This window comes from Chelon labrosus, assembly GCF_963514085.1.
Source record: "Chelon labrosus genome assembly, chromosome: 12".
NCBI lineage: Eukaryota > Metazoa > Chordata > Actinopteri > Mugiliformes > Mugilidae > Chelon > Chelon labrosus.
In genome coordinates this window covers 8,808,617-8,833,310 of record NC_140345.1, presented here as the reverse complement: position 1 = coordinate 8,833,310, position 24,694 = coordinate 8,808,617, and the positions used below count along the sequence as shown (strand labels likewise).

The window sequence follows — 24,694 nt, the reverse complement described above, 5'->3', positions numbered from 1 at the left end:
GCACTGTATGGCAAGGACAGAGGAGAGCAAGGGAAGACTGAACAGTAAAGTAAAAGTTAAACGACAGAGTGACAGCATCTAGGAAGAGGATGAGGAGGGGGAGGATGAGCAGAGAGGGGGAGAAGGAGGAAAACAATCAATTTTTGTATGAATGCCAGCAGGCACTGAATGAAACAGCATACATCTAGTAAAAACAAATGTCTACAGTGTTAATGGCAAGTGTCTGTCATAACAGAATATGATGTACACACACATTTTACATATGAATAAAGCAAACTAATGAAGAAAATCAGCCAATAAAACACTCCACTAGCTTCACGTTAAACTGTGAACTGCAGCTTACGGTAATATTAATGTATACATCTGCTAACTTTCAACATTTAAATATTTGACTCACAGACAAAAAACTTTGTTATAGGCTTTACTTACTGTGGCAGAGCAGGTAAGACAAGATGTAACCTGGGACCCTCGGAGAATGAGACTGAGCAGGGGACTAGAAGTTTATCAGGGGAATCATAAAACGTCAGCGATGAGTCATTATGAAAGTCTAACAAAATGTCTCTGAAATATCTTGCTCCGCTCTTTCCTACTCTGTCTATCTTTTTTTTGCGACCCCCCGGCTCTGTGCACAAAAACATGCCCTCCACCAGCCTCCACTGTTTTCCATTAACTCTTTCGTTTCACTCGCAAATTTATACTTTTGGCTGCAGATGCTCTCTCTTTCTCTCGCTCTCATTCTCTCTCTCCCGCTCTCTGTTTTAGTTTTTTCTTCTTTGCTTCTCCTTGAATGATGAGGTCACTTAGTTTAAAATATCATATACCACTCATTTAACTCCAAGCATTCTTGTTAAGAGTTCCAGAAAGTTGTTGAGATAAACATTGTTCCAAGAAGAGAAGCTCTTCATGAGCAGTTTCTACCAAATGCAAATAATTTCTTAAAGCTTGACATTTGTCATCTTTTCACATGAAATAATAACAAGATGAAGAGCTGTAAAAGAAAAACCGCCATCACATGTGGTGACACGCAACATGCTAGGAGACACAATAATTTGAATTGTCACCTAGAAGGAAATTTCTTCAATTACGGCACAATTTGCAGTGTAGGTGTGAGAATTTTACAAGTTAATTAGTGCTAACCAAAGAATTTGCATTTATGAGAGAATCTTTCCCAAACACTTAGTCTTGTGCCTACTCTTCAATTCGCTGCCATGCTGTGTTAGATTTAAATGTGTCAACTTCTGCAACACTGTCAAGCCGTATAAGAGGACTGCTGAGCGAGGTGTTGCTGAGCTCCAGCTCTCATAACCAGACCACAACACGTGACCTACATCGTTCAACAGCGCTACCACGATTGAGGAAGCAGAGCCTTAAAGGGACTGCCTCAGTGGACCAGTGTGGCTCTCAGTGAGTAGAAACAGTCAAACTGGGAACAGAAATGACTACAAGATGCGGCTGAGAATCAAAATCACTCTGAACTGACTGAACTTGGTCATGTCTGTATACAGGTTTCAGTTTTAGTGATCCTTGACCGTAAGGATTGGTATGTTTGAGCAGAACTTTAGAGTAACCTTTGCCAGGAACATGTTGACATAACTGAGATGAAGTAAACAGATAAACAAAAGCTTCTTACTTTTTTACTTGACGTGAAAATCTGCAGTCAGATGTGGGCCCGTAAGTCCACACGGCTGGCCTGGAAGTATGTGTGGGAAACTCAGCAACAGAGTATTTACATTTGCACATGTGCCTTTTGGAAACTTGAAATGCCTGCATGCACAGTTTATCTAACTGGACATAGTGTGAGCTTGACACAGAGAAAAAGAGAGGCAGGAGGTTGAGGAGGAGGAGGAGGACAATGAGGAGGAGGAGGAGAAGAGTGTTGAGGACACATTTTTCTGTTTTCTCACTGACGGAACTCACTCTGAAGGATGTGGTTTTTCTGAGGAAGCACTTGTCTTGCTCTGCTGAGTGAGCTCTTTCGTGAAAGTGTGCGCAAGGTCGCGTGAGGCTACACTCTGCTGGCCTCGTGAATAATGACAATGTTCATATTTACAGTCAGTTAAGTTATACCTATCCTATGGTCTTCACTTACTCTATACAGGAACACCATCTAAACACAAACTGAATTTTCATTATAAAGAAAACATTTTTATCCCATAATCTTTCTTAATTTCAACAATAAATCTGCAGCAGTTAATGATTTCAAAGGCATGACCTGATCCTCAGAGGCCACTCCTATCAACTCATAGGACTGATAAGGCCCCCACTAACAACATTCTGTTGCCAGACACCACAGGACACCCTCAGAAGACACAAGTCCATTCTCTGATGAGTCACAACTGTTTGGGAGACACAAGGGAGACCTAGACAGTATTAGATCATAATGTTGTGGCCGATTAGTGTTTGAAGTACTCTGAGAGCAAACCAGAGTATTTACCAGAGTATATGGCACTTGTATTTGTTTGTATTCGTATTTATGATCCTCTTGTGGCCCTGTCTTGTTTGCTGATGCTGATTTTAATCGGATTTTCTTGTTTACATACATGGATTCTTAATTAATCTTGAATGATTGTTTTTCATTCATCTTTATTAACCTGACATCGAGTCGCCTGCAGACTCACACATCTGTCCGTGTGTGGCGATCAGCAGACGGGCTTAGTGTTTGTGCCTTCTTGCTCGTCTGCCTCGCAATTCCTTGAAATGGGCTGGTGACGAAGCTGTTTCCCGTTTGGGTCCCTCCTCCTTCTTCCCCTCGTCCTCAGCCTAGACGGGCAGCGACGCTGGTGCCGCTCTGTCTCAATTAAAAAATACATGTAGGCTACATTATCTGAAATCCTGATGTCGATACACGGCGCTGGAGTAAATAAATATCCCTCGCAGATGTCCAGGTAGGTGATGGTAAAATATCTTTGCATGTCAGCCTGTGGGAAGACTAGATTCATATCAGCCTTGGGGCTGAGTGGGCGTACGGACTGTGGTGTGTGCGTTAAACCGAAACCAGGGAGACGCAAAAAAAAATGAAAAATCATGAGTGTACATTTAGGACTAAAATGCGTCAACGTTGTCTATTAGTAAACACGTACGTTTTGACTTGTTTAAAAAGTTGTGCCAACGTCTGAGTGCAGTCTTAGTTTGTTTGTGACATGGGGAAGTGGAGGGGAGACGCTGGCCAACAAGTGGCGCAGAAATAAAATGCGACGCGTTTTGGAAATCCACATTAAACGTTTCGTTTAGTCATGTCTCTACCAACCTTATTTTCCTTAAAACGACCTCACGTTTCCATCATTTTCCTTTTATATGCGGCAATTCCCCCTTCTATCAACTTAATGGCATATTAAGGAAAATTACGTGAAATATTAAATTCGGTGGCTTATAAACAAATGGCTAATTAATCCATTCATTAATTGATGTATTAATTTCTAACATTTCCTGCATACCTCTCCTGGATATTACAGATAGTTTCGTTTCATCTACTCAGCTGCTGAGATAAGCACCACTGAAACTCCAGCCCTCTCTCAAATGTCATGATTACTCAGTATAAGTTTGTGTTTTCATTTGTCATTCTTGTTTTAAAAAAAAGAACTAAGTGTAGGATTATTCTGATTAGTAACTTAAACTTATTTTGTTGGACTGACAGAAGAAATCTCATGGATGGATGTTCCTAAATATCAAGGTTTAACTCTAAGCGAACTACTTGTTTAGCTTGTGGATAAACATACTAATACAATTTGTGTGAACCAACCCTTTAACCTAATCTAGTCAAGTCTTGACTAGTGTAGCACTGCAGTGAATTAATTCCTTGTAGTAGAACTGGTGGGACTGTGACTTAAGCGATTCTGTAAAGTTATTGAACAACAGAAATGCTGCATTATGAAGAAAATCACTGAGAAAAAAAAACTTTGCAGTTCCTCTTCTTGTCCTTACCGGTAGTGGTGTAAACATATAAAATGTGACCTGAGCAAAAACGACCGTGTTGTGACCGAAACTGTTCCGTCTTCTTTACCCTGGAAACTTCACAGCAAACCAGACTCAACTCTACATTCTCAAACATGAAACAACATTTATGAAGCGCAGATCTATGCTTTGTCAGCTCAAGCCTTATAGCTTTATTACTCAAAAGGCACACTGGACTTCTGGCCCCTAGGCCCCAGTGTATACTTTGATTATTGAAAAAAAAATAAAAATCTGTATGACTAAACTCAATGTCAGCTGACATGACAGGGACACTTTTCTGCTTTTGTCTAAACTTGACACAATCTCTTTTCTCTGAGGTGCGAAAAATAGAGTTTTGCCATTGAGCTGATATGTTGCATATTCCTAAACTACTTTATGCTTAATAGGCAGCACATCCAACTCTGTAACAGAGTGGTCAGTGAGGGGGCAGCAGGGCTGCTATTAGTCAGTGGACTTTTGCCAACATTTTGCAGCACAAACCAAATGAGTGCTACAGTACAAGACTATAAATATAAAACAATCAGCAGTGACCTAATGATTATTACTGAAGAAAAATGTTCCGAATGTAGTTTTAACCTGTCAGATGCTACCATTTAGCATGCTAGGAGGCTAATGTAGCCACGTGAGCATGTTGTGTAGCAGTGATGTCAAAGGACAGCGTTATCCTGATGGGAGATTTCCTTAAGAAATGCAGAGGAGGATTGTGGATTGTGAGGATAGTGTGACTATATAAGGTTCATCATGGATTGTTCGATGCCCCACAGAACAAACAGAGCTGTGCCGCTTGTTGAATGCATGATGCTAACCCTTACTCTTTATAATATGACATTTTTGAAGGTTAAATAACTGTGAATTTAAGGTCATTTAAGGCATTAACTTTCAAGTCATTAGCTGAACGATGATATACACTGGCTGTTAGGGTTCTATTTACAGATTATTTATCTTCCAGGTGGCCTCAGATGGATTGAGCTGACTCTGTAAGAAAATGGAGGGAGCTGGGCACAGACGACGGTGGAACAAAAAGGCCCCCGTTGGGACCTTACTGCTCCTCATGGTGAGAAAGCTTTGAAGTGCACTGCATGAAGACAAGAAAAATCTATTGGGATTAAAACTAAAACCTTTGTAACTTCTTTGTTTCAGTGCATGCTCATTCCCACTGTTGTGTCGGCACAAGATGTAGATGACCAAAAGTGTCCCCTCGGGGACTATCTTACTGAAGACGGAATATGTTGCAACAAATGCTTTCCAGGTAATATCACCACCTGTGCATGCCACACAGTAACAAGATGACTAATGTAAATCATAAAGTCTTATCTCTATTTTACATGTCATGTTCATGTTTTCAGGTTTTAAGCTTGTAGAAAAGTGCCATGCTGCAGGTCAGAGAAGTAACTGCACTCACTGCCCTAATGGACAATACATGGAGCAGATGAACTACTTCCCAAACTGCAGACGCTGCAAACAATGCAAAGGTAGAGAAACATTACATTTTATGACTGAATTTCATGTCACTGGAGTCACCAGTGTAGCATCAGGTAATGGTTTGCCATTTCTCCCTTTTTCAACTTTTATGCAGATACGAAGCATGAAGTGGAGACGTCACCATGTAAAGCAGACCGAAACACTATTTGCGAATGTGAGCCTGGATATTACAAATACAAAATAGATTCTGTATCGTTTGAGTGTCTCAAATGTACACCATGTCGTCCTGATGAAAAGGAAACATCTATCTGTAAGTCTTATGATCTGGCAATAAATTCTACTAATTAGAACAATTCTAAGTCATGTGTTTCCAGTTCAGCCTAATAAGAAACAATCTTGCTGTGTACAGGTACACGTCACAACAACACTGTGTGTGGATGCAGGGAGGACTTCTACAGAGTCAACGGCAAGTGCGAACCCTGCAAGAAGTGAGTATACTGCTGTTGTATGTGAGCTTTTGTTGCACCCGTTATTCCTATTTTATTGTTTTCTACACTGCCTGGCCAAAACGAAAATCCTGATTCATCGTGATCAGCGATCTCTTAAACGTTTGATGAAATCAAATCAAAGAAAAACAACAGTAGAACTCAGGGCTATGCTTAATAGTGAAAGTAAGAGCATTTCCACACGTACAATGTGAAGGGAACTCAAGGGTTTGGGACTGAACAGCTGTGTAGCCTTAAGAAAACCACTAATCAGTGAGACTACCTGGAAAAAAGGCTTCAGTTAACTAGGGAGCATAAAGATTGGACTCTGGAGCAATGGAAGAAGGTCATGTGGTCTGATGAGTCCAGATTTACCCTGTTCCAGAGTGATGGGGGCATCAGGGTAAGAAGAGAGGCAGATGAAGTGATGCACCCATCATGCCTAGTGTCTACTGTTCAAGCCTGTGGGGGCAGTGCTATGATCTGGGGTTGCTGCAGTTGCTCAGGTCTAGGTTCAGCAACATTATGTGTCCAAAGAATGAGGTCAGCTGACTACCTGAATATACTGAATGACCAGGTTATTCCATCAATGGATTTTGTCTTCCCTGATGGCACGGGCATATTCCAAGATGACAATGCCAGGATTCATGGGGTTCTAACTGTGAAAGAGTGGTTCAGGGAGCATGAGACATCATTTTCACACATGGATTGGCCACCACAGAGTCCAGACCTTAACCCCATTGAGAATCTTTGGGATGTGCTTTAGAAGGCTTTGCTCAGTGGCCAGACTCTCCCATCATCTATATAAGATCTTGAATACAAGAGCGAATACGTGCTGTAATCAAAGCTAAAGGCGGTGTGTGACCTTTTGGGTTTTTTTTGGTGGCTTTTTTTTTTTTTTTGGCAAGGCAGTGTATTTGGGGAAGTTGGTTTGTTGTCGAAACCTATGGCGCACTTCCATTATTGTTCAAAAGTTCCATTTGTAGGCAACAAAATGGAGAAGTTACAACACACTAAAAGTGTGTTACTGCTACTAAACAGTGGATTTGTTAAACATAATGTCTGTCTAGTTCACTGAAACATTTCTATATATTCATAAGTTTCTTTTCAACATTCAAGTCTAACTGGTTTGCTTGAGACAAATTGGTCCTGGCAACGTATCAGCTCTCATCAGGACTGTGTCTGAAAACCCTTATTTCAGTGTTTGCATCCAGTGTTTTTGTCAGGTATTAATTCTTTGGTAGGTGGCCATGTACACAGATACTTGTCACAGATGAAAAAAAGTGTGAGCCCAACTTAGTTCTTATTTCCTGCCTACTGTTAACTTTGAGGTGAGGTGTTAATATGAGGATGTTTGAACCGCGTCTGCTCGTGTTAAAAAGGCACCTCAGCCTTTATGTTAATCACTTCCTGTTAAGATATTCTGCTTCCTCCTCAGTGTCGTAAAATGTCCTCTCTTTTCTCCACAGTTGTACTAAAGACTGCATGGGGCAGTGTTTAAAAAATCCTCCTGAGAGTACCAAAGGTGAGTATGATCCAGGCCAGCTTTCATACAGAAGCATTGATTTATTTCTCTCCAGAATAACAACAGGTTTCCTATAAGCTTATATTCATATTCTAATGAATACTGCTGACAACCTCTAGGGTACCTAGCCATAAATTCTGCTCTTTTTGCCTTCAGAAACTCTAAAACACAGTTCCCAACTAGCAGACCGACATGAAGACATACAAATTATCTCAGGGCATTTATAAGTCTTGAAAAGGCTAAAAGGTTTCTTTAATAAAAAATAAATAAATACATAAAGTTGCTAAAATATATTTCCTTTTCCTGCAATAGACGGTGATGTTAGTTATACCGCTGTCCTCTGTCAGGAGACATTACACGTGTATGAACTTGAAAGGGGAAGTGACTGAACTTGTTCAGTCTTTTTTTGTGGGGTTTCAGTCGGCAGCATCAGACCTGTAGCAAGCACTGTTATTAGTGTTAGCTAACCCAGCTCGGAAGCCCATTGTTTCATAATGGAGCTGTGATCATTTCAACCAAAACTTATCATAATTTAAATGATTTACCCGTGTTTAATTGATCAATGCATCCATCATCATTCTTTGCTGCTTACACAAAGTACATTCATTTGATTAATTATCATTAGTAGAGTGTTTGCTGGGAATTACGGAAAACAAGTTATAATAATAATAATCATCATCATCATTTATTTTTATGAAATGTCTTATATTGCATTCTTTTTGTAATTAAAACATATCAGGGTTGAGATAATCAGTCAGTGTAGTGTACATAATTAAAATGTGACTTTCATTGTTAACAACAGAACGTAACATACTGCTTTTTTCTTTTTTTCTCTCCATCTCCCTGTTTGGTTCTTCATGAAGGTCCTAGCCATGACCATGGATTTCTGATGAATCTCATTGCTGGAGTTTTAGCTGCACTTTTAGTGTTGTTGGTGTTGGTGATTCTCATCACCTACAAATTGACAAAACACTCTACCAAGAGGAAACTGCTGTCTTCCAAGACATCTGATGTTTCCCAGGACTCATGCAAGGTACTTTGATCTAACCGTCTGCGGTTACTTTGCTTGGCTGGATGTACATCTGTGGTCAATAATATTTGATCAACTCTTGTTTCATAGCTAAACCTGATAAGCGTAGAGGAACCTTCAGAGAAGAGCAGCGTGGAGGCTGTGTCTCAGAGTTCTGTGGTTGAGGTGGAACCGTCCAATTTGCCTGACTGCATCCCACTGGAAATCAAGAGTGAGTGTATAGCAGTGCACGCTCCTTACCAGCGCTCTGTTGGCTTCGACATACAGACAAGCATTGTGCTAACTCTTATCTCTTTCTCTCAACAACCCTCTTGTTTTTCCCCTCTGCAGTCCCGGACCTGATCTACAGTGTGCTGGATCAGGTTCCTGTGATGCAGATGAAGCAGCTGGTGCGTTCACTTGGTGTTAAGGATACAGAAATCGAACAAGCGGAGATGGACCACAGATCCTGCCGGGAAGCTCACTACCAGATGTTGCGGGTGTGGGCCGAGAGAGGCGCGCGTGCAGGTGGTGGGGGACAAGGTGGAATGCTGCACCGGCCACTGCTGGAAGAGTTGTTAGACAAACTGAGAACAATGCACCTGGGACGGGCGGCTGATGAACTCGAGGCAAAGTATGGCGTTCAGTAATTCTGTTACGCCTGCCAAGTCCAAAACAAAGCTTATGAAACCAAGTATTGTTCGCTTTAGAGACTCCCTCTTGGATGGATCCAAAATGAACGCATGGACACGGTGCTACAACCAAAGCAAGAGATTCATTTCATATCATACCAGTGTAACTGAGGACCCTACCCCACTAATAACTATGCACAGACGATCAAATAATAAAGAAGAGGGACTTTGAACTGATGAATTCATCTCATCCGCAGCTCAAATAATGCAATGTATGAGTGAAGCTTACGGTTCTTCTCTTCTTAAAACGGATACCCTCTCAATAAATATGTTGTTTTTATGCTCAGCTATTCTGTCTCTAGACTTTAGCTTTATATTTTATGTACAAACATGACAACTGCAGGTAAGCCTATTTACCAAATGTTGAACAAATTCTTTGACGCCGGTTTGTCTTTGTGCATTTTATACCAGATGTATCCGTTTTAAAGGGGTAAAGTTATATTTTGTACTCTCTTGTATTTTTACATCTTATCTACAAATATTATTCATTTTACCAACTTTATCACTTGTATTTAGACAACCCACTTGTTGCCGAAACCAATAGGGACTGTCCATAATACATGAAAATGTAAACACTTTCACACTCACTTCCATTGTTTTAGCAGACTAAAGTGCATAAATAAACTGAGTATTTAATCAGTAGCACAGAGTTAACTAGTAATGTATTAATAGTTCTAGTTATACTATCTCGACCACTTTATGGAAAAAGTAAGGGAACAATAATGGCTAGGGAAGTTTGTTGTTCCTTCTTGCTGTTGACCCACCCTCTTCCACTTTCCACAGGTTGTTCACAGCCCCTTTAGCATTCTTTTCAAGCCTATCACACGAGCATTATTCATTACTGTTGGAGAAAACAGGACACACCTCATCTCAGTCTGACTCGGCCGAGCAGCTTTCATAATACTAGTCTCGGCCCACAGACTCAGATGTCAATCAGGTTCATTCACACACACTGAAGAATTCCAGAAGCGCAGTGAATGAGCTGCAGTGAACATTTCAGATGTGTCATGCATTGTGTTTCCTAAACTGGTCCCAAGAGTTCGGATTAAATGTGTGAAAAAGTGTTACGATGTGTTTGTCTTTTTAATTGCAAGCAGGCTGCCAGTCTGCATTCCAGCTTGAAGTCTTCAACATTAATCATGTTTGTATTGGTGTCTGTCCTTCTCATGACTGAAATGGAGGAGTGTTGTCTTTTTGTGAGCGAACCTGATCTTTTCATCTTTTTCTGCTTCTTGTAGCTACATTCTTTAGAAATGCGATCTTTGCCCTTAACTCTTCTTCTTTGGGTACACAACTGTGTTTCCCATTTTTCTCTATCAAACACCAGATTTTTCACTGATGATAACGTATCAGTGGCTGTTTCCGTGCTGTGCTGTACTGACAAAAAGCAACGTCATACGTTCACCTCTTAAAATGGTTTCCGCGTGTTTACTCAGGGTGATCAATAAGCGTGATTGACAAGAAACAACAAAAGGCCGTCTTCAAAGAAATCTGTCATCACCTATACTCCACTAAGCACTATGGGAGGAAAAAAAACTGCGACAGATTAACCAGCCCAGTGCAGTGATTTGCTTGCTGCAGAATCCAGTTGTTCCCGTCTGGCCAGTTGTAGAGGGCAGAGGTACAGGTGAAAGGAAGAGAAGGAGGGACTGATTAAGGCACAGAGAAAGAGGAGGAGAAAGCTAACAGAAACCAAAGATGACTGTGTGAAACAAAATGGATCCAGCCAAGCCCAGGTAAAGACTCTGTTTTAATCTTGTTTTTAAAGCACAGGCGGGTGTTTGATGGTATGCTGGTGTTCAGGGCTGAAGGGGAAACATTTAGTTTGGTTCTGTAATTGCAGTAAGTCACCCTCATGGTAGAGCTCATGTGTAGCTTCAAGGACTTTTGATTTGCTGCTTTACTGGAGCTGGTAAAGTCCAAGTACTCGTGTCTTTATTAGCCTGGTTTTTAAAATAGGAGAATGTGTTTAAATCAAATGTATCAGACAGCAAGTATGTATCGGACAGTTTAGTGTGCTACTGTAGGATAGACACTGTGATTGTAAATAGGTATGACAGTGATGAAAGCACTTGCGTCAGTCCTTTTGATGTCTGGCGCGGACAGATTAGAGCAGTGTACCTTTCTGCATTATGTTGGCTTGTGTGAGCGTCTTTGCTATCTTTGCTAGTAATCTCCCAAAACGTGCAGTATTCCAGCTCATTTTAAGCAGCGGCATTACTTAAAAAACATGGTACTTCTTCACAGCAGTAAATTATGAAATAGTTCGTTGAGATACTGCTGCTTCCTGGGAATCAAGATGAATTCTTCTCTGTAATTTAAAGCCACAGCAACGCATGCTGCAAATCGAAAATTATGTCTAATAAGCCTGAACTGCACAGCTGCTTAACTGGAGCCGAAGCCATGTGAAACAGTTGGTGTCCTGTTATATCAGTGTAGATGTTCATATGGTGCAGATTACCTGGCTGGCTTCTGGTGTTTACTGAGTCAATGTGATCGCATGGAGAAAAGAATGAATCAATGAAGCCAATCTTGAGGCCTAAATATCTTGTTTTTTGGCCCAAAGACTCTGGGACCGTTACTCTTACTATTACCTCTTCCTAGTACGCCTCCAAATTGACTGAAATTAGATATTTTTCAGGTTCACGTGCACTTCCTTGCTTCATCTTATCAGAAACATCTGTGCTATGGAAATAAATGTTATCTTAAGATAAAAATTTGTGTTCCACAGAATCATCTTTTTTTTCCTCTAAACTTTACTTTTTTACTGGATGACTGTTGTTCTTCATACTTTGGTTAAAGTAGTGATATCTAAGAGTAGAAGTTCCCCAGAAAGAATAGGTGTGCTATGTAAACACATTTTTATCTCGCATTCAAAACCTTACTTCATTAAAAATATAAACAGTAAGTTATCAGCAAAACTTAACTTAATTTTCCGGCATAATATTATGACCACCTTCCTAATATTGTGTAGGTCTTCCAAGCACTTGTAACTCATCAGAGAATGGACATGGGCCCTCTGAGGGTGTCCTGTGGTGTCTGGCAACAGGATGTTGTTAGTGGGGGAAAGAATGAATCAATGAAGCAAATATTAAGGCCTTAATATCTTGTTTTTTGGCCCAAAGACCCTGGGACAGTTACTCTTACTGTTACCTCTTGCTAGTACGCCTCCAAATTGACTGAAATGAAATGTTTTTCAGGTTCACGTGCACTTCCTTGCTTCATCTTATCAGAAACATCTGTGCTATGTAAATAAATGTTATCTTGAGATAAGGTTTCTGTTCCACAGAATCACTTATTTTTTTCTTTTAAACTTTACTTTTCTACTGGATGACTGTTGAGTTGAGGGGCCTCTGTGGAACCTCCCACAGATACTTGACCAGTTTAGGATCTAGTGAATTTGGAGGCCCGGTCAACACCTTGTGCTGTTTTTCATCCTGCTGGGGATGGCTGCTGCCATCAAGGAGTGTCATTACTATGGGGTGGGGGTGCCTGGTCTGGTCTAGGTGGGTGGTACATGTCTAAGTAACATCCACATGAACGCCAGGCCAAAAGTTTCCCAACAGAACATTGAATGTCACAAGATGGTCAATGTTATTTACTTCACCTGTCAGTGGTCATAGTGTTTTTTTCTACCTTTCTTACTATTTTCTTGGATGATTGCAGCTCTTCGGGCCACAGTCACACAATTAACACGTACAGAAAGGAAGAATGTCATCATTTCCTTATTAAGCTTACATAGTTTTGCTCTTGTTGTGATCATCCATTTAAAGTGAACAGGCTGCTCAGGTGACTGATGTAGTTCCTCTCTGAGTTCCCGGCTCAGTCCCCCCCTCCGTATATCATCATCTGGCTTTTTAAACAGGTATATGTAGAACTGACTGACTAGTGGAATCCTTTAAACTCAAGTTGCAAGCTTGTTAAAGAGGGATCAGTCACGTTGTCGTCAATCACGTGAGTTATGAGTTTTGCTTGATCGACTGTCTTTCATTTGTGGAGTTTTGTGTATCCAGTTTTGGGAACTGAAAATCGCGTTAGACTATAAATATCATGGTGTGTGGCTCTGGTTCATGCCACACGTCTCTATGAAAAAAAGAGTTAACTGCTCATAAAACTGTTCTCAACCTGTCACACTGACGTACGGCTTTGTTTATTGTTTTTCTATTTTGAGGGATAAAAACGTTGGAAACGGTCTTACAAACCACCTGTTTTAGTTTTCCTTTCATTTACAAATCTTTAACTCTAAGTAAACTTTCAAATAATAGCAAAACAATAATGTCCATTATTCCTTAATCTATCCCGTGCAAGGCCTTTCTTTACTAGACTGCCTTCACACGCCTTATTTTGATAATGAGTAACTCTGTGTGTGCAAATCCTCAGCCTCGCATGGCATACCAACAACGAAGGAGGAACTGAATCACAGAAGGAAGAAATGGTGCACCGGCGAGGCAGCGCAGACGGAGAGTGGCAGAGGGACATGGAAACCAGAGATGCGGATGTTGTTGACGGGACGGCAGCAACTGCAGAGTTACAACATCTCCACAAGGTGGCAGCAGATAAAAACAAATTCAGGACGCGTAGCTTTCAGGCAAGTCAGATTACACACAATATAAAAGTACTGGTGTTACAGACTAAAACAAATGTACAATAAGTCAAGTGTTCAAAATATGTACTTTTATAGTACATTTTATTTCCACTTCAGCATATATAAGAGCATATTTAACTTTATTTATTATTATTTTGCACGTTATTTTGTTGCATAAAATACACGATAAGAGTCTAAAATATGATGCATCATTCAGTGTTTTCTACGCAGGAAGTTTCAGGAAGTCTTTTTCATGTTTCTAGCGCAGTAATTTATTTTGATTCTCTTATTTTACAACTTTGTGTACAAGTTTACACTAATAATCTTTTTGCACTGAAAAATAACTTTTGCTGGCTCAGAAATGTATTTATAAAATCAAGATGTTTGCAGATTAAACAACTCAACACTATGAAATACACACCGATCAGCCACAACATTAAAACCACTGACAGGAGAAGTTGATAACATTGACCATCTTGTGATAATTCAGTGTTCTGCTGGGAACCTTTTGGACCTGGCATTCATGTGGATGTTACTTAGACATGTACCACCCACCTAGACCAGACCAGACACCCCCACCCCATAGCAATGACACTCCTTGATGGCAGCAGCCATCCCCAGCAGGATGCAGCCTGACACAGGCACACACAGAAAAAACGGTTGAGGAACAACTAAAAAAAAAAAAAAAAAACATTAAGAACAGCACAAGGTGTTGACCTGGCCTCCAAATTCACTAGATCCCAAACTGATCAAGTATCTGTGGGATGATCCACAGAGGCCCCTCCCCTCAACCCATAGGACCCAAAGACCCCCACTAACAACATTCTGTTACCAGACACCACAGGACACCCTCAGAAGGCCCATGTCCATTCTCTGATGAGTGACAACTGTTTTGCAGGCACAAGGGAGACCTACATAATATTAGGAAGGTGGTCATAATGTTATGCCTGAGCGGTGTATGTATACTATGAAATAACCTATGTATGAAAAAAAATTAAGTTACATTTTCCTGATAACCCTTACTCTTTTTATTTTTAATAAAGTAAGTCACTACTTCGCTGACGTAAAGTATCTAAACACCCCTGCACATCACCTGTCAAAAACTTGTTGAAAACTATTTTTAAGTTTTTATAGCAACAAATTCTTTGTCACTGTTTGTTAACATTATATGTAAATTATCTGCCTTGCGTGCAAATGTCTAACTGCATCTTTTATTTCCAGAGGCGGACAAAGCAGAAGGTCGTGACTAACTTTGCAACAGTGGGTAAAAGCACTTCTGCAGGAGCCAAACCCAGAGCGGCACTGAGACAGGTCCTGTTCAATCAGGGTGTGCCTGACAAGACATCTGAGGTATTATGTTGTCTCTTGCTCATCAAACTGCTTGCTGGCATTTTTAAGAAACAGATATGTACACACTCTAACCGTATCCGCCCACCCAACGTCATCTGCACCACCGCTTGTTCTGCTCCAGCGGCACACAATTAGACGTTACATGTGACCACAAGTATTCACAACAGTTCACCTATGAGTACATACTGATTCATTATGTAATCATGCTTGCCTCTAATCCCTCTTTGACTAATATGGTTTGGCTGTTGCTTCTTTCTGTTTCCACCTTTCAGGAGCGAGGTCAGCTGGATTTGTTGAAGCAGAATCTGGAGGCTTACACAGTGCAAGGCAGTCTAAAGTGGAGATGGAAGGAGGAAAGTCAGGGAACCACGCTGGAGAAGAACTGGACAGATATAGTGCAGTCTCATTCAGTATGTGCCTTACGAGAACAGTTTTAACAGCATTCTGTTTTCTCCAACCCAATGAGAAGACCAAAATAAATAAATAATTGACAAACGTCTGTAAAGCCTTATATAATGTAGTTTACCGTTGCCATCAAAAACGTAACAGCATACATGCTCCTTCTAGCAGCAGAAAACACACAGTGTGGTTTATTGTTTGACATTAACACACACACGCTGTCCTGCTGCTGTAAATTCTCACCAGTGTAGCTGTAAATAGTTCCCCCAAAAAATGCAGCATTCACTTTGAGTATTTGTGAAAAGATTATTAAGCCTTTTGCAGGAAATGGAAGTTTATGACTGTGACAGGTATTTGAAATGTTGTAGCCTGTTACAAACCAGCTAGACTTGGTGCCCCACTTGAGTTGAGGAAGTGGCAAAGTAAAACCAAAAGAAGAACCAGCCTACTTTGTTTTTTTTTGTTTTTTTTTTGTGGGATTCGTTGATGAAAAACAAATACACTCGTGTCGTACTTTGAAATACCAGCTCAGTATGCACATTTGACATTAACCATCTCCTTTTTTTCATTCCCTTTCCCTTCCTTGATGTCCTGGGCAGACAATGTCTAAAATGCAGAGACACCAGCAGGAGGCCTTGTGGGAGTTTGTCCATACTGAGCTCTCCTACATTAACAAGTTAATTATCATCAAAGATGTAAGAATTCACTCCCTAGCGCCTGTCATAAGCTTTCAGTAAAATGTGAAATCCTTCTTAGAACAGTATATGTCAGAGCTGCAAAGACTTTTATTTTATTTTTTTACAGGATGTTTAACAAAGCTTTGTCTTCTCCTCACAGTTGGTAGTTGCAGCTCTTGTCAACCTGAACCAGCATGGATTCCTCCTAGAGGTCAGTCTACAGCGCACGCCTCGTCTAGACTGGAAACACTCAAACCTGCTGTATAACACATTTAACCTGCAGGCCTATTTTCCATTGTTCTGACATACATTGATACATTGAACATCCGCTCAAGCGGAGACAAAATACATATGCAGGCGGAACATTGTGCACAACAACACATTTCCACTGAGGAGACGGAAAATATCACAGAGCAGGGGAGTTAAACCTTAACACTATGATTTTTATTTTACATTTGACTTCCTCCTGTAACAGGTGACCCCACAGCTGCTTTTCTCCAACCTCCCCTCCATCCTCAGTGCACATCAGCTGTTCTGGCAGGAGGTCATTTATCCCATGTTACAGGAAGTGAGAAGGACGGGCATGCCCTTTGACCCCTTGAGGTTGGAGGCAGGCTGCCTGCAGGTAGGAGCTCACTGTCTGCACGAAACAATACAAACACATTCAGGGGGGCTTTGCTTATAGAAAAAAAACACCCTCATGCTTTAACACGTGCACTCAGCTTTCTAAACATGCTTGTAGCTGCTTATTTGAGAAGTTGCACTTACTGTTTTGGTTTCCGGTATAGTTTGAATGCAAATGAATGAGATGCAATTGCATTTGCTCAAGCACAATCCGTCACTGTGCAGAGATATGTGGATATTCCCCACGTTCTTCTGCTTTATTCTCCCTCTCCAGCATCTCAGGAGGAACATATGACACCTCTACTCCACTAAACTGTATGTATTTGACAGTAAAATAGGATGCATTTATTGGCAAAAATAAATTATGCAATAGCATGCAATCAGATTAAAGGCCGTAATTCTTTAATGAATGTGCATCTATATCTTCTCCCACAACAAAATATACAAAATGTGTACATACATGCATGTATTCCATAACGTTGCCTTATTAAATTAGTTATAATGTCTCAAAATCATTCTGTAGGTTTTAAGGCCAAAATGGTCAAACTTCCTCCCACCAGCAGATGAACATGAAAACAAGCTTCTGGTGTCAAACTCTGAGTTCATCATTTTGCAGTGAAGTGGTGTCAAAATAAGTAAAAACACAAGAGAAATATAAAGAGAACTCACTTTGCTAAAACAGCTGTGACAACTGAGCTGAATCTTGTAAAATGAAAACGTATAAAGGAGCATTTCTCACATTGTCATTAATCATCTGTTTCTATTTTTTATTTTTTTTTTCAGTTCAATGAGCGCTTCTCTTCTTACCTGGATTACTGCTGGGAGGAGGAGAGCAATCTAGAGTTTGCACGTAGGCAGATGGAGAGCAACCCACATTTCCACACTTACATCCAGGTGTGGTGAAACAGTAGCAACATCCATATGCAACAGTTCACACAAACTCAATAAGTACCTGAGTGGAATTTAGGCTAATGACTGACTAAGTACTGTTGTTAATGGTGGCACTGTGTGGTTTGTGATGTTTTCATAACTTGTGGGCGACCTGTCATAACCACTTGCTACACCAACGTCTTCTCCAAATGATTCAGACTCAACAGCGGTTTGACCGATTTCTAGTTCACAAAACTAGGCGCAGGACATTTATGGGAAAAGTGACTGCAAGAAAAGTGTGCTGTGGATGATCGTAGAGCAAATACTGCATTTCTACTGCAGGAAATCCTTTTGATATAAACACAGCAGCCTGTTAACCTTATATTGAAGCAGGTACCACTAACATATATGTGTGTATCCTGTTGTTGTTTTCACTCATGTCATATACTCCCTCTTCAGCATCGGTTGCGTTTTAACAGTTAAAGGAAGTGGTTCTTGCTGGATGTTTAAGGGTCTGGTTGTCAAAGTGTCATAAATAAACACAGCTCACTTGGCTGTTTTGGTTCTAGTTTTTGCAGGTGTTGTTTTCATATGTCAAGGGATCTAAATTTCAGCCACAGAGTTTCCTAACTTATCCAAAACTACTGTTCAGGCATAACATTATGACCTAACGTTGTATAGGTCTTCCTTGTGCCTTCAAGCAGTTGTTGGGCAGAGAATGGACATGGATCTTCTGAGGGGGTCCTGTGGTGTCTGGCAACAGAATGTTGTTAGTGGGGACCTTTGGGTCCTATGGGTTGAGGGGAGGGGTCTCTGTGGATCATCCCACATATTGGGCTGGAGTTGCCTGGTCTGGTCTAGGTGGGTAGTACATGTCTAAGTAACATCCACGTCTGAAAGTTTCCCCGCAGAACATTGTATTGTCACAAGATGGTCAATGTTATTTACGTTTCCCATCTAGCGGACTATTAAGACTACTTGTTACTATGAGTTAAAAAAAAAAAAATAAGTTTTATGTTATGTTTTGTTTTCTGCTGTCCAGTGGGTGGAGACTCATCCTCAATGTGAGCGCATGCGACTCGGAGACATGCAGGCCAAACCCCATCAGAGAATCACAAAGTATCCCCTACTGCTCAAAGCTGTGCTCCAAAACACGCAGGACCCTCATGTGCAGCACACTCTCAGAGGCATGGTGAGCATCTTAACGCCATTAGATCAAAACCTGATTAATACAGATTAAACATCTGATTCCATCTTTCTCCTTGCTCTTGTCCAGTTATCCAGTTTAAACGGTTTTCTGGAGAGTATCAATGAGTACCTGCGGATACAAGATGAGAAGCTTGCTCTCTCCATCTCTGCCCAGAGGGTGGAGGGATATGAAGTGGAGGGAATAAATGAAGAAATTGACAAGGTAAAATGCATCTCTGTGGTCATCTGCTTCTCTTTGTGCAAATTTAATATGTCTTTGAGCATGTTTTGTTTGCATTTACTGCTGTTTTGCATCTTTGTACAGTTTCCTAGTCTTTGCAGTTGTATTGAATGCCTTTTTCTTGATATTTATTGAGTTTATGTAGACATCAGATGATGTTGTAAACATACTAGAAAAGTAATGTTTGCTTAAAAAAAAAAAAAAAAAACAATATAAGCTCTAACAAGTGTTGGTACCGATGATTCGTCACGGTGGATTTTGTTGACAGCACGTCCGAGAGATCTGCGAGTTTGACTTGACATGCCCGATCAGAGGAGTTGGTCCTGGTGTTGTACGGAAGCTGCTGCTGGAGGAGAACTTGAAGGTTCGGGGCAGAAAGGACAGCAAAGTGAGAAAACTCTGCTACTGTACTTTTTTTTTTTTTTTGCTGCATTTAGAACATACGTTTAAATAATTTGAACTTATGTTTTCTTGAACATGGTATGATGCAGCTGGAGGTGGTGGCTCTACTTTTCTCAGACGTGCTTCTGATGACCAAAGTCCAGAAGAAAGGAGAGCGACTGAAGGTGGTTCGAGCTCCTCTGGCCCTCGACAGAACGTATTGCTCAGCACTGAAAGATGGCTGTGAGTAACACTTTCTGAAAGATACCCGGATTCAGTCGAACATAATAATGGGTCCATTCATCATTTGTCTGCTTCTCCCAGATTCTTTTGTTCTCGTGGAAGTGGGAGAGCTCCAGAGTGTTATGAATGTCCTCATATTTGTAGCCAGCACCTCAGAACGCTGCTCCACATGGGTCTCCACCATCCAGCAGGCAAAGGTAAAGTAAACACTGACATTATAGGTTCTAGCCACAACAACATGTTGTGTTAGGAATGGAAATGCTCCATCGCCCAGACTGAAATATCAACTGTATGGATAGTTTGCAGAGAAATTTAGTATAAACCTTCGTAGTCAGCATCGATGGTGATCCCACAACCTTTCCTCACTGGCGCCAACAGTTCAAAGATTTCACTTCTTCTTTGAAAGGACTTTTAACACAAGGAGTGCAACAAAAGTTTCCAGAGGTTAAATCATAACCACTTCATCTCTTGTGTTTCTTTTTGCATAATCATCAGACCAATTTATCTGATACTTTGGTTTGTGACCAAATGCCTGCAACATTCACAACATTGTCAGATGTACAGGCTCAAACCACTTAACTAAGACGGTGCCCAGGGTGAACATCAAGTTATCTCAACATCAGCATGTTTTCATTTACTCCTTGTATTCTGTAGATGGTGTTTTAAAGATTTATCTTATTTCTTATTATCTATAAAATGAATCAATGTCTGGAGCCTGCTCTGAAGTTACTCATACACCACTGCTCTGTTTCTGTCTGCATGCGGAAGCCATGCAAGTCATGTTTTACAAATGCTATTAGATGCATTACTTCTTTATCTGGAAAGGGTTTATACTCACTTCTGCTTCAAGTGTTTCAGTTCTGTTGTATCAGAGCAAATGGATCTACAGACAAGTAATTTATATTCAGTACATCAAATGATCCAGTAACTTCAAAATGTACTAAAACTTTCAGATTTCAGATAACAGACTTTGTTTTTTATCTCTTTGTTACATTGTTAGGAACTGCTGCTGGACCTGAGAGAGAAGGAGAACAACAGATTGGAGAACTTAAAAACATACAAACCAGAGGCTAGACCGGTTACTGAAGCCAAGAATGAAGAAGTACCTTTTACACTACAACCAGGAAGAGAGGCTTTTGTGGATGAATTAACTGACGAAGATATCATCCCTCACTCAATAAACGGGTCCAAAGAAGCAGGACAGTATCAAACGGCAGAAGAGATGGCCACTAACAACATGGGATTAGATCTCTGGCGCTCCAAAACCGGCAACTACAACCGCACACTTGGGCGCAACAGCATTGCAGGTCAGCAACCAGTACACAGTGAATCTGAATGGATAGAAATGACGGAGAGAAATCGTCAAAGAGGAAACCACACGGAGGACGAAAACAAAATTGCTGAATCTAAGATAACAAATGAGCCAAGTGTGACATGGCACCACAGGGCATCTGTCCCTAATCTAGATAACTTCACTCAAAGACCTGCTGCAGATCAGCTCAGATACAACACAACTGGATCACGCAATTTTTTACTGGACGGACTACCAGATGTTGATTACCCAATAAATGAAGACAGCACTTTATATCCTCACTATCAACCAGCAAAATCCAATGAGGGTTCAGAGTTTTTAGGACGACAGGGACAACCACAGGGACAACGAGGGACATTAAGGAGAGGCTCAGATTCCCTGTCTGTTAACCAGGACTCCAGGAGAAATTCCAGCTGCAGTCAGTCCGAAGGCATGGAGACATCTCCAGATGCTTGGAGTTGCTCCAAGAACTTGAAATCACCCGGTTTACGGAAAAGAAGACCAGTCAACACAAATCAGGAACCCTCTTCTCAGATGTCTAAGCAGTCCTTTCAGGCTTCCCGACAGTCTTGGACTGCTTTAAACAATTACTCTTCCTCAAACTCGGACTCAGACTGCAACACAAGTATGAAGAGAAACTCTCTTCCTTCTAGCAGTAGCTCAGATTCACACCGGGTACTGAAACTGGGCTCCCTAAAGCCAAACCAAGGCATGTTTTGGAATATGCAGGACAGAGGCTCACCAGATCACCAGACCTTTTCTGAACCTGAGCTGCCAGATTTGAACTTCCAAAACAAAAAGCCCCAACAGAGAACCCAGAGGAGCTCCTCCATTCCCAACGTGGTCAGTGAAGGAGGCCATGAGCTTCCCCTGCACTCGAGTAGTGTGTGCACATCGCCCCCATCACCCAAAATACCTCACATCACAGGACACAATCCAAACGGACAGCCCTCACCTCTGATGGGCTATTTAGAAAAAGCCAAAGAGAGAGACAGAGGTGGAAAAAAAAGAGACAAAAACGTGAAAGTGAACAATCCATGGCCAAGGAATCCTTCCCCTTCTCCTTCGTTTTCCACCACACCTTCACCATCACCCAGTGATGGACACAGAGACACAGAGTTGAAGCATGTGGAGCTAATGAGACACAGAGCCCTCACGGTGAGCGAAGGATGGAGGGAGCAGCTGGTGGACGGGGATGATGATGATAAGAGGAACAGGTTCGTATGACTAAGTTTTACGGTTTTCATTTCTTGACTGATTGACTTTTTCTCTTGGCAATGGATTTGAATTTAATGAACAGCTACTGTTTATCATTGAGGTGGCGCTGTTGCCTCACAGCAAGAAGCTTCTGGGTTTGAACTCAGATGCCTGGGGCCTTCACCTTGGGTGCTCCGCCTCCCTACCTCATACCAAAGACACATTTGTTGGGTTAACTGGTGATTCTAAATTGACCGTAATGTATTTGTCTCTCAGTGTTAGCCCTGTAATAGACTGACGACCTCTCTGTCACTGGTATTAGTTAATGTACTGGAATAACTTTATTAATCCTCAGGGAGAAAAGGACGTGGTTGCTTGTGCAGAGTAAAATCAGAGAAACAAATATCCAGAAACAAAGCTAACCACCTGCCTAACTACCATGAGCTGGATGAATAACAATCTTCACAGACACCAAAAAAAACAGGGGGCATATAGGCGGCAACAATAATTAAATAGGACTGTTTCATTATTTTATCTTTCCAATCTACCGTGAATATGACTTTGGTATTCTGAGTTTAACTCGTCAGAATACCAGCATGTTTCAGAGGGCAGTAAAGGCCTGAATAAAGCCATAGTTTGCATGTACTGTAGGTAAATTTCAACATCTAATTGTCCACTGACCTCAGTTTTATAGAGATATTTTTTAGTATTGTTTAAACTTGGATGTGGATGTGGTGTTTGCAGTTCGTACGATAGCAGATAGATTTTTTTTTTTTTTTTGACCGGCTTCATCTATGTCTTCTTAGTATTTTACACTGGCTACATTTATTTGATTTACTGGGAAATATATTTCTGATCTCTCTACTACTGAAATGAGTTTGCAGTGAGAAGTAGGCTGGTCACGGACAGACTGTTCTGTCACAATGGAAAATAAAAATTACCATGTTTCTCTTGTTTCTAACCACATCACTCTGTCAGCCTCATTAAGTCCTAATTAACACTCTAAACACATTTTCCACCGTAATTGTAAATTAGTATTACTGGAACTAACATTAATTTTTCTACTACTTTGTACCTCTACTCCACTATCACAGTTTGATCATTACAGTTAGAAGTTACTTTGCAGTCTCAGGTTATTAAAACTAAATATAATTATCATATAGTATATAGTTATGTGTTATTACAGGTTAAGACTTTAGTGATCCTTGATGGTAATACACGAGCTGCCCGGCAAATGATCTAAGTCAAGCGATGAGCACGTTATTCGCATCAGTCATTATGATTGCAGAAACGATCATTCGGCATGAAAGCTTATCTTCATGTTTATACTTTTATACGTAACGTTTATACGTTACTTTTACTCAATCTCGAGTACTTCTTTCACTGCTGGTATTCAGTGCAGGCCTTTTAACCTTTTAACACAATAACTTAATATGTGCAAACATGTGCAATAATTTCTCACAACAATGTGCAACACAAACAAATGCAATAATTTCATGTGATGTGCAATAAGAGTTAAATTCTTTTTATTGTGTGAATGGGATTGTTATGTCATGTTAATGTTTTATATTTTGTACATATTTTTTATTCTAGTTTTTTACATTTGCTTTTTTTTAATTAAATTTTTTTTTTTTTTTATTCCGGTACTTCCACAGCACCTAAGGGGGACCTTAGGTCACCTTAATTTCGTTGTACTTGTACAGTGACAATAAAGAAATTCTATTCTATTCTGATCTATTCAGTAATACTGCATTTACTTTATGCTGGTGTCAGAAGGGTAACTAACCAGTGGCACAGCAAATATATATATATATATATATATAAAAAAGGTTTTTGACCATTGTTTCTCTCCCTCTTTTAGTGGTGTCTTTACGGATGGAGAAAACGTGGACTGGAACGGCTGGGTCTTCGATGATATTGAGGTCATGCATCGTTTACATCCTGCTGGGGAAGGGCTTCTGGAGGGAATCAACAAGTCTTTGGCCTCGTGGGGTCTGAGCGAACTTTCAGAGCAAGAAGACGGGGAGTGTAGTCAGGTGTAGCTCTGCAGCTGCATTAAAAGAGTAGTCACGGAGTTGATTCAACGTTACACTCACCAGTCAGCCATCTGAGATCAGTCATGTTATGTTTGGCTCAAAAGTTTGGTCGATAAATATGAATTTCCGAGCGGCGACCTGACAAGCACAGTAGGCTTTTTATAAAAAGCTGAAGCACAAGGAAGGGGAAACTGTTGTAGCACAAATATTTTAGGATGCAGCCGAAGAACTTCAGTCTAAATTTCTGACCAGTAATTTATCTGTAGTTAATGTAAATTAATGTCATATTTTTTTAGAATAATACATAAACATTTATTTTCTGTATATATACACAGACATTTTTTTTATAAAATTTATTTTATTTATATATATAATATATATATATATATATATATTGTAATAATGTTCCCCTCTCATTGACCAGAGAGGTTCAGACTGTTTAAACTGCAACAAATAAAATGAGAATAATTTCCTTTAAATGCACTTTATTTGTATAACATTTAGTTT

General features: G+C 40.5%; 2 protein-coding genes across 2 annotated transcripts; both read left to right on the top strand.

Annotated features, from left to right (window-relative positions):
• The first annotated feature begins 2,635 nt into the window (after window positions 1–2,635).
• tnfrsf1a (tumor necrosis factor receptor superfamily, member 1a) lies at window positions 2,636–10,148 on the top strand. Its single transcript, XM_084556959.1, has 10 exons — window positions 2,636–2,885; window positions 4,901–5,005; window positions 5,092–5,200; window positions 5,298–5,423; window positions 5,528–5,683; window positions 5,783–5,861; window positions 7,328–7,383; window positions 8,247–8,416; window positions 8,504–8,624; window positions 8,744–10,148. Exons 2-10 carry the CDS (start codon window positions 4,937–4,939, stop codon window positions 9,040–9,042), a joined length of 1,185 nt encoding a protein of 394 aa, XP_084413085.1. The 5' UTR covers window positions 2,636–2,885; window positions 4,901–4,936; the 3' UTR covers window positions 9,043–10,148.
• Window positions 10,149–10,758: 610 nt separating this feature from the next.
• On the top strand, window positions 10,759–24,627 carry plekhg6 (pleckstrin homology domain containing, family G (with RhoGef domain) member 6). The gene is made up of 15 exons (XM_084556347.1): window positions 10,759–10,820; window positions 13,465–13,672; window positions 14,891–15,019; window positions 15,292–15,429; window positions 16,018–16,113; window positions 16,256–16,306; window positions 16,571–16,720; window positions 17,503–17,613; window positions 18,632–18,781; window positions 18,866–19,000; window positions 19,287–19,406; window positions 19,510–19,642; window positions 19,724–19,839; window positions 20,643–22,171; window positions 24,013–24,627. The coding sequence occupies exons 1-15, from the start codon at window positions 10,801–10,803 to the stop codon at window positions 24,191–24,193; spliced, it is 3,267 nt and encodes a 1,088-aa protein (XP_084412473.1). The 5' UTR covers window positions 10,759–10,800; the 3' UTR covers window positions 24,194–24,627.
• The last annotated feature ends 67 nt before the right edge of the window (window positions 24,628–24,694 follow it).